Genomic DNA, 10861 nt, shown 5'->3' with positions numbered 1-10861 from the left:
GAGAATTCAATTTATTGATATTCGCGTTGACGGTGTTGCTGATATTTGTTTGGTTTTTGCATGCGAAAAAGAAGGAAGGAAATATTTTTGCTTTTGTCATCACGCACATTTTGACAATTACATATGAGTGTTCACGTAGGTGCGAACAGCCTTCAAAATCTCTTTCAACGCGAATAACCCGAATTCGCTCCTTTCTTTTCGCATTTATTTCATTCATTCGAAATTCATTGAACGATGACAGCCATCTCTTCTACCTTTACGATGTCACTGCTACAGGCTGTGAGGATACGATCGAAGAAGAAGCGGCCTTTTAAATTTACTCCTACTAGACGCCTTAAACGCATGCGCTCCCGGCCGGTGAACGGTGTTTCGCGTATTGCATTGCATTCCCAAATTCAACACAGAAAGAGAGGGAGAGCCAGTGGTCATTTGCAGCCGGTCGCGGTGAGAGCGAATACGTATAGAATGAACCAGCAGCAGGCGTATGAACGACCTTGTTACGTCCTTCTCTTGACACTTGGGCACACTGGCGTTGGCTTCAGAAGAAGAGAAAATTTCTTTGCTGAACGACGTCCGGATCGGTACGCGTCCGATTAGTAGCAACTGTGACAGTTCTGGAAGATCACTTGTCCTACTTCCATTTCGGTAGGCCTCACATACGGTTCGGGATCAATGTGGCACGGTGGGTCTCGTCCCCAGGCTGGTGGTCGGCTAAGTGTTGTTGTTAGTTAAGAAGCCGAATCTGGCAGCAAATATTCTGTCGAAGTGGAACCAACTGTGAATGTGGTGCAAGCAAAATGGGTTACGTACGCATTTTGCAGAAGCTTTCCTAAAAAAAAGTTTGCATTTTCCGGATAGTTACGTAGTGCTCTATTCTTTACTTGAAGGGCGATTTGAAAAATTGCGTCATAAGATACCAATTTTTCGTTTGGTTTCTTCAGATGCGATGAATCGGGTCGAGAACTTCAAAAATTCTCTCTATCTCATACAGTGAAACCCTCACGTTTTGGCAGGAAGAAACGTTCAAAATAAAAACAAGACCGGGCAAGCATTCCTGCCAAGAGAGAGCTCAAACGCTGAAAAAGTGAAGTTGTGTGTCCGCAAAGGAAACGAGCAGGGAATATTTGAAACCAAAAGAAAACACTGCAAGCAACGAAAGTCGATCGATAAAATAGAAGAAATAGATAGGAAACGCAACCAGACACGCAGAACCTCTCGAAAGAAATATACAAGAGCACAAAAGTGAGATATTTCATTGAAAACAAAAAAAAGAAGCCGCGCTTAAGATTCAAATTTCAAATCATCCAAATTGGCTCAAGTGCTGAAAATTTTCAAATTGGCCGCTTATTGCAAAACGCATGAGATCTTCGTCGCAGCTTATAGCCCGTGAAGAGACCAAGCATCTTCCCGTTGAGTACATTTCCAGCTAGAATTTAACCCGTATAACAACAGTCTCTTCAAAGGACACGATAAATAATAAAAATCAGTTATCTAATTTAAACCCTCGTTATTTATTATTGCTTCCGACGTTGTTCCGTGTGCGTTCGCTGATGATTGTGACGGTGTCGTTGTGCCCGCTTGGTGTGCTCTTCTGATGCTGAATCGATTGAAGTGCAAAGCTTAAAGTTTAACAACAACGACAACGAAGACGGAAGTGACAACGAATTTACGGCGGATCAATTGATTGCAGCGAAATCGGTGCTGCTTCAGCGGCGTTCAATCCGTCGGAATCTTCCAACCGCAGAGCTCGAGAATTACTGCCCGCAGGAGGGTACGGACCAGTCCGTTACCGTTGGCCAGCTGCTAGGTGACTGTGTGAACAAAATTATTATCACAGTGACTGCAATTCTTATCGGACTATTTATTGAGCTACGGTAAGTTCGAGGCTTGTTTTGGGAGCGACTCTTTGTTGCTTCGCATTGTTTTGAATTCGTTGATTAGGAACGCTGCAGGTGCAGCTGTCGAATGTTCCACGATTAAGTACAAATATGTACCAGTGAAGGATATGAAATGATTTTGAGCTGATTGTTTTTTCATCTTGAGTTTTGCACATCATGAAGTGCACAGTTCATGACTAAAATTGTATCCTCTCAATACGTAATAAAATGTTGGAGCCTTGGTCACTCGGAGATGACAAATACAACAGTTGACTACATACAACTCTGAGAATAGAGTGATGCGCGTTGCTCCGTTGTAATTCTCTCTTCGTACGTGGCGCATCGTAGGAAAAAAACGATAGCAACAAGCAAAAGAATAATTGAGAGTCCCATAAATGTTGGTTGGATTGCATCTCGCATCGCAGTGACGCAGCAGCGATAGCATTGGGCGATGTGACGGAGAGTATCGATACTTCAGTATGGATGCATTTTAAAGCAGAAAGTAGAATGCATTTAACGCAGAAAGTAGAATTAATTCAAATAAAAACTTATGAAGCTGAGTATAAATGTAAACAAACAATATTTTAATCAATTGTCAGAGAAACAATAAAAGTTTGGTGGCTTAATAATGCAACGTAGAGCTATGCCTATTTTTGAAAGTATTTGAGAACACGTTATTATTGAGCACTCCTTTTTGGCTTTAAATGTGTGGCTTAAGTAAAACAAATTTCGAATTTGGCCCTATGCTGCGCTTGGCTCAGATTTTGACAGTTCGTTTGGCTCACATCATTCTCTCTATCTATTTATCCATCTAAGTTTTGCTAGTGCAAATAGACTTGTGCGATATTTATACTGACAGTGGCAGCTTTTCAGTGGTTCCAGCTCGTATCATCTAGCTGGCATCTCTATCCGATTTGCTTTGCTTTATCCAGGGGGCTCTTGTGGCTGTCAAACTCCATACCTTTTCCATCTACCACTCATTGATTCTGGTACCAGCGTTTCTGGTACCCACTTTTTGGTTGGTTTGCCCTAAAACAAGTGAAATAGAGTAAACGTCCCATTTTTTCGGTAGACTTATTCTCGAGTAAATGTCGTTTTAGATGGAAAAAACAAGAGCTCAACATTTGTTTTCAGTAAAATGTGCACTTTCAATGAATAAGATAAGTTTTGTAAGTATTTGAAATGAAATATCACCGCCGTGATGAATATATGATTGGTAGGCAAAATGTTGACGTTTATAGGCCCCTGGCTTTATCGCAGCAAACATCGCAGCGGTTCTACGATGTGTGGGCTCCACTGACACTGACAGACTCGTGTACACATTGAGATGTTAGCCCTTGTAACATGGCGCGATGTCAGCTAGCTGGTCCGTATGCATAAAAGAATATCGATACAAATATCGCGGTTTTCAGTATCGGACGCATGTGTATCGATTCAAAAAATCGAAATATCGCCTCGAAAGTATCGATATTTCCGATACCGATACAATATCGCCCATTGCTAAGCGATGATGCGGTGCGGTGATGATGGGAGGGAGAGTAAGTAGTTCGGATGGTATTTTTTTCAGCAGGTTTTCTATAGCAGCCAAACAGATACCAAAATGGGCTATGTTTGTTACCGAGAAATCATACGTTTGTTGTATTGCGTTGCGATTTCGTCAATGACATTACTCACTAGTTTTTGTTATGATTAGTGAATGGAATATTTTCCTCATACTAATTTGGGTAGTAACGTTATGGAAGAGTGAGAGGGGATGGAGTTTTGAAAATTTTTGAATAATGCTTGACTTGCTTTTGAACTGGTTTTGGATGCATTATTGCAGATTTTGATACTGCATTTTCACGTTTCAGTGCTGCGATTTTCAGGTTTTAGTGCTGTATGCCAATTGTGTTGAACCGAATATATTTGTACAGAAGTACAGAAATAACACCGAGAGGTAAAATAAGGCTTCTTTAGCAAAATCTTTAGCGAAAATTTGTAGAGGTTTGTAGAATTATCATTCTTATTAAACATATGCTGGCAACGACATTTTTATTATCACTGGACTTGTTTATTCATACTAAATTCAAGAAGGAACTTGGAATATAAGCATAACAACTCAGATCTTTTTTCCCCTCCCTTTGAATTTTCTATATTTCTGAGTACAAATGACATAAAGTATTTACAGATCAAATTTGTAACGGCTAATTTAACAAACATATTTACCCTAGTAAAAATGTTATGCAACTTAAATCCAAACAAAATAAGGCAAGTGTTTTTTACGTCTAATGCCTGATTAATACCTGATAATAATGATTAATACCTGATAATACCTGATAAATCTGCAATATTTTGCAAATCATTAAAACTTTTTCTATCTTTCACAACAGTTCGAAAAACATAGAGGAGAAACAATTGGTATGATAAAAAGCTCATCGAAGCTTTTTTCCTGATTGGTCTGATTTCAATTAGTCGAATGTTCGCGGAATACCAGTTCAAGAAACACTAGTTAGGGCCAACAATAGTGGTTTTAAAAGGCTTCGCGCTCATTCCACAGCCTTCCGACCGAAAAGCATTGCCACAACGATTATAAGGTTAGTTTCAGAGCTATATGCTCTGTACTGAAAACAGTTACAGTTTGAACCTTTGTTTTTATTTGTTTTGAAAATATTCGAACTGTTATTAAAATTTGTATACACTTGTAACAGTAAGGAAAAAATTCTTAATACATATTTAGAAGAAATTTGTTTTGTAAGTTCTCCGTACGTCACAATTGAATCAGTTGTAACACACCCTGTTGACACAGTGCGGTTCGATGGTTCGATTTTGGTAACATATTTATTTGCTTTCATTGACCACAGGGGGTTTGTTTCTGAAAAGTTGGTTGGGTTTGTAACGACAGATGTTGTTTGGCCATAATGGGTCAAGTAGGAGAAACATGCTGTTAGTGATAAATCAAACGGGCCCGTAACATCAAAATTGCACAAAAGCTTGAAAACTCCGAAATTCAAAGAGTAGTAAATCTAGAATTTGTTTATATTAAAATGTTTATCTGACTTAACACCAACTAATTATATGTAAGGAATTACCCATCGTGAAAAAGTTGAAGAGGTTGTTTATTAGACACGACCGCAGAGTTAACCTAGAATACGACAGCCTGTCTTAAGTCAATGTATTTCTTGCAATAGGTTTGGGAATACACTCAATGGGGTTAATCAATTTAATGGTCTCCCTGTTCCAGATGACGTTTACCTCTACAGACGGCACCGGTAACGACAAAGAACAACAGCAGAAGCTATGTGCAGCTAAGCAGTTTCACTTGACGCCATATCCAAAACAAGAATGAAATTGTATTGTTTTGTGGCTGTCTTTTGTATCAAGTTGCACTGAGGAAGCTTAATTTAGGCAGTGGCTACGATGAGGGCCAATAGTGCATTCCCGGTAACCTAGGTTTAATACGAACAATTTTCTGCAGTTTGCAGTAGCGTAGATAATTTTAAAACTGATCGCTGCAAATAGTAGGATTTGAGCGAAAAATTATGTGACTCAGGTTCACTGGCGCAAACATTCTTCAAATAAATGTTAAAATACACTCAGTAAACTTTGAGGCTTAGCTGAAGTCAAAAGAGGTTAATAATGTTTGTCAATGCCATTTATTAACAACTGAATATTGTTTTTTTGACATGGCAAATTTTTGGTTTAGTTCTGAATGATATACTTTGTAAAATCAACATGAGATGATTTATTTGAAACTATATATAATAATTTTTATCGCTATACTGCTAGTCACGCACGCTATATAGCTAGCCACGCACGCTGTAGATATGCACACACGCTATATAGCTAGCCACGCACGCTATAGACATGCACAGACACGCTATAGACAAGCACAGAAACTATAAAACCATGCACACGCAAGCCACGCACGCTATAGACATGCACGCGCTATATAGCTAGCCACGCACGCTAGCGACACACGCTATAAATATTCACACACGTTATATATGTGCACACACCCTATATATATACACCCTGGAAGATGGTGGCTTCTCAAACCACCTGGCGGTGCGAGTCTCATTTAATTTCTGGCTGTATTCACCCAACGATATCTGAATTGAATTACCACTGGTGGGGTCCAACTCAGATCAAAAGGGAGCCGAACTGAAAAAGTTAGGTTCTGCAGCTAACCACTACCGCCGCCGCTGTTGCCCGCTGCTGCTCCACGCCTCGTTTGCCCACTGCCATCGCTGCTACTGTGCGCCGCTGCTGCCTGCTGCTAGTAAACTGAGATTGCTTGAGGAGAAGCAGTCTCTTATATAGCCCAACGAGTGCATTCCTGGCTAACTAGGTACTCCATTCTGTCGTCCTTCTTAGGGAAAGGCAGCAAGCAACCAATCAAAGGTCGACATTTACGTTTCGACAAGGTCAACGATTTTCAATAGTACAATAGTTCGAACAGTCAGATTACAATTTTCTGCATTTTGATGGGTGCTTAGATGATTTTCCAATCGATTGCTGCAAAAATGACGGAAATCGGTTGGAAACTGACTGAGTTTGAAACGTTTGAAACTGGACAATTTTCGTGACGCTCTCGATGTTTTCGGTTTTCGGAATTGGATCCCTGTATTGAAGTTGGACCCCCGTATATGTTGTCGTAAGACGTATTCTACGTCAAAAAAATCAATTTTTTCAATGATCAAGGAACAACTTTATTTGAAATAAAAAAGTCTCCCTCTCTCTCCAGCTCGGAAAAAACTAATAGTGTCAGAAGGATCGTAGCTCTAGCCCCGCAATTGTCCTGTACACTCAACAGTTGGCTGCGAAGTCTGTGTATAATAAACAGAAGTTCAAATTTCAAGACGGAATGTAGCACCAAGGCATTGCTTTACATTATCAATACACAAAATTTAAAATTGTTAAAAAAGTTGTTTGAGTTAATATTTCCGAAATCTCATTTTTTGTTATGAAAACACTATAAACGGTTAGCTAAATATTTGTTGTCTGATCATGGCAACCTGAGAGAGAAAAAGTTACGATGGCAGTTCGTAACGTTAATGACTTTTGGCCGATAGCTACAATTTTCCACCGCCGTGCATCGGAAATTGCTATTCTCCGCCAAAAACATTTGCCGAACTTTTTCGGATACATTATTTTTTCTTAGCCCTTTGTCCATCTTGACGCCTTATACCGACAAAAGCTTCTAATCAACTAGCAATTTGCACTTGCGCTTGCACCTACCAGCTACCACCAAAAAAAAACCCCGTTGAGTTGAGTGAGAGTAGGAAAACACGAATTCTCTTTCTTGAAAAAAAATCCCCATCATTGAGTAAATATTTACGATCCAATTTCTCTTATTCATTACTTGTTCATGACGCGACCAGCGTTGCAAGGTCATTTTTTCAAAAATCTGGAAAAGGCAAAATAAAAATCTGGAAAAAATCTGGCAAACATTTCGTGGGGTGAAAGGTCAATTTTTCGAATAAAAGGCTTGGGGTACGCAAAATTTGAGGTGACAAAATTGCAAAATTTCGCGCCAAAATTGAAGTGATGACCTTTTTGCGGAACAGAGAAAATAAAATCTGGATAAAATCTGGATCATCCATGAAAAATCTGGATAATTGGACATCAAAGCTGTCTACCTGGATATATGTTCAAAAATCTGGATAATCCAGCTAAATCTGGATACCTGGCAACGCTGGCTCCCACGATGAAAAGTACATCGTAAGCAGGGATGCCACATGTACAGATTAATCTGTATTTTACAGATTTTTGGCCGAAAAAACGGTACAGAATCTGTATATACAGATATACAGATTTTCGTCGAAAAGTACAGATTTACAGATTTTTCGAAATTGACATTAATTTTCAAAAACAATCCAATTTTTTTTTTTCATTAAATATTAAGCAAATTGAACATATTTTCAACTCCTCACACGTTTTAAGCTAAAAATATGGTTTATGTACCATAAAAACTTAAGAAATAAAAACAGTTCTTTGTGTTTAAACAACACAGATTTTTTTTACAGATATTTTTGTTCCAGATACAGATGTTCAGATTTTTCCAAGGGAAAACACAGATTTAAATGTGGCAACCCTGATCGTAAGGAGGAAGGCGGAGAGAGTGCACCAGTAACGATTTTTTTTATTTGGTGCTCTTTTTGTTTGCAAATGTGCGAAGAATAAGAATAACTCGCACACTGACGACGATGTCAACGCATCATAGGCTTAGTTTATATGTATTCATTAGTCGCTAGAAGCGATTTTTTTCCATCGGTGATATGTACAGTAAATATGCGACGATGACGCAATGCCTGTGGTAAATTTAGAGGTTGTGTAACAGCCACTTAACTGAACGGACATCCGCACTGTCTAATGTTCTAATTAGCGACTTATTTTTTTTTTTTTTTTTTTTTTAAGGGGGGATTTGTTAGTAGCTTAAGTATTTATGATAAATATTAGTAAATAATGAGTATGTGTGTCCAATCACAAATGGTGATTTCTCAACACTGTTAGAAATTTGAAATTTTAATTGTTAGGATTTGTTTGCTTTCGCAATAAGGACTTATCATTCGTAGGGATTTAAACCTACTTGTCAGAAAAGGGGAAGTAAACTTACAACTAACTTAATTGCTAACTTATTGGCTATAAAGAGAGCTTATCGTAGCAATTGAGGATTGCAACGATTTTTGTCGAAAATTGTTAATAATTTTATTTGACATAGCTTCTAATGGTTCAACACCAGTAAGTCTATGTAATTCGAGTGTACCAAACCAAGGAGGACGCTTCAAAATCATTTTCAGAATTTTATTCTGAATCCTTTGGAGCGTTTTCTTCCTTGTTGAACAGCAACTTGACCAGATCGGTACAGCATAAAGCATTGCTGGTCTAAAAATTTGTTTGTAAATCAAAAGTTTGTTCTTTAAACAAAGTTTAGAATTCCTGTTAATGAGAGGATATAAACATCTCGTATATTTGATGCACTTGGCTTGTATACTCTCAATGTGCTCTTTGAAAATAAGTTTTTTATCATAAATTAGTCCCAAGTACTTAACCTTGTCGGACCAACTTAAAATAACCCCATTCATCTTGACAACGTGATTATTGTTTGGCTTGAGGAAAGACGCCCTAGGCTTATGCGGAAAAATTATCATTTGAGTTTTAGAAGCATTGGGAGAGATTTTCCACTTTTGCAAGTAGGAAGAAAAAATATCTAAACTTTTCTGCAATCGACTGCATATGACACGAAGGCTTTCCTTTCCTTTTACGGAAATGCTTGTGTCATCGCAGAACAATGACTTTGTGCATCCTGGAGGCAAATCAGGAAGATCTGAAGTGAATATGTTGTACAGGACTGGCCCCAAGACTGAACCTTGAGGTACACCTGCTCTGACAGGAAATCTATCAGATTTTGAATTCTGATAGACAACCTGCAGAGTTCGATCAGTAAGATAATTTTTTAAAATTTTGATAAGGAAAATCGGAAAATTAAAAGTTTGCAATTTCGCAATCAAACCTTTATGCCAAACACTGTCGAATGCTTTTTCTATGTCTAAAAGAGCAGCTCCAGTGGAATAACCTTCAGATTTGTTAGCTCGTATCATATTAGTAACTCTGAGCAATTGATGAGCCCATGGCGAAATCCAAACTGTTCATTTGCAAAAATTGAATTTTCGTTGATGTGTGACATCATTCTGTTAAGAATAATTCTCTCAAACAGTTTACTTATTGAAGAAAGCAAACTGATTGGTCGGTAACTTGAAACTTCAGCTGGATTCTTATCCGGCTTTAAAATTGGAGTAATTTTTGCATTTTTCCATAATTTGGGAAAATATGCAATTTTGAAGCAGCAATTGAAAATTTTCACTAAAAATTCCATTGTGCTCTCAGGGAGATGTTTGATTAGTATATTAAAGATTCCATCGTCACCAGGTGCTTTCATATTTTTGAAATTTTTAATAATTGATTTAATCTCATTCAAGTTAGTTTCAATTATTTCTGCAGGTAAAAAATTCTGGGAAGAAATTAAATCAAATTGACGTGTGACTTCATTTTCAATTGGACTCACAAAATTCAAATTTGAGTTATGAACACTCTCAAACTGCTGAGCAAGTCTTTGAGCCTTTTGTTCATTGGATACAAGAAAACGTTCACCATCTTTTAAAACTGGAATAGGCTTTGAAGGTTTCTTAAGAATCTTCGACAGCTTCCAAAATGGTTTTGAATATGGTTTCAATTTTTCAACTTTAGTCTCAAAATTTTGATTTCTCAGAAGAGTAAATCTATGTTTAATCTCTTTCTGTAAATCTTTATAAATAGTTTTAAAAACAGGGTCACGAGAACGTTGATATTGACGTCTGCGGACATTTTTCAAACGAATTAGAAGTTGAAGATTTTCGTCAATTATTGATGAATCAAATTTCACTTGAGCCTTTGGAACAGAATAATTCCTGGCATCAACAATTGCACATTTTAATGCTTCCAAAGCGGAATCAATATTCACTTCGTTTTGCAAATCAAGCTCATTATTGAAATTTCTCTCAATATGAGTTTTGTATCTTTCCCAATTAGCCTTGTTATAATTAAAAACAGAGCTCATAGGGTTTAAAACTGATTCATGTGATAAAGAAAAAGTTATTGGAAGATGGTCAGAATCAAAGTCAGCATGTGTGATCAAATCACTACACACATGACTTTGATCTGTTAGCACCAAATCAATTGTTGAAGGGTTTCTTACAGAAGAAAAGCATGTAGGACTATTCGGAGACAAAATAGAATAGTATCCTGAAGAACAATCATTGAATAAAATTTTTCCATTGGAATTACTTTGAGAATTATTCCATGAACGATGTTTAGCGTTAAAATCGCCGATTATGAAAAATTTCGAACGATTTCTGGTGAGTTTTTGTAAATCACCTTTAAAATAATTTTTGAGCTCGCGTGTGCATTGAAATGGTAAATATGCTGCGGCAATAAATAAAATCCCAAGTTCAGTTTGAACTTCAATT

The 10861-nt window shown here is 37.6% G+C and overlaps 1 protein-coding gene across 3 annotated transcripts in view; it reads left to right on the top strand.

Annotated features, from left to right (window-relative positions):
• The first annotated feature begins 517 nt into the window (after positions 1-517).
• Positions 518-10861, top strand: part of LOC129721058 (glycogen-binding subunit 76A) — a 56039-nt gene continuing 45695 nt past the window's right edge. The window contains exons 1-2 of one of the 3 annotated variants that reach the window (XM_055673174.1): positions 532-682; positions 1613-1874. In XM_055673174.1, the coding sequence (XP_055529149.1) occupies positions 673-682; positions 1613-1874 (272 nt within the window). In that variant the 5' untranslated portion in view covers positions 532-672. Of the gene's footprint in view, positions 1875-10861 lie in introns of all 3 variants that reach the window. The other 2 variants (XM_055673177.1, XM_055673176.1) reach the window with 2 other exon arrangements.

The sequence above is a fragment of the Wyeomyia smithii genome, chromosome 2, assembly GCF_029784165.1.
Source record: "Wyeomyia smithii strain HCP4-BCI-WySm-NY-G18 chromosome 2, ASM2978416v1, whole genome shotgun sequence".
Classification (NCBI taxonomy): Eukaryota; Metazoa; Arthropoda; class Insecta; order Diptera; family Culicidae; genus Wyeomyia; species Wyeomyia smithii.
This window is presented reverse-complemented; position numbering and strand designations above follow the sequence as displayed.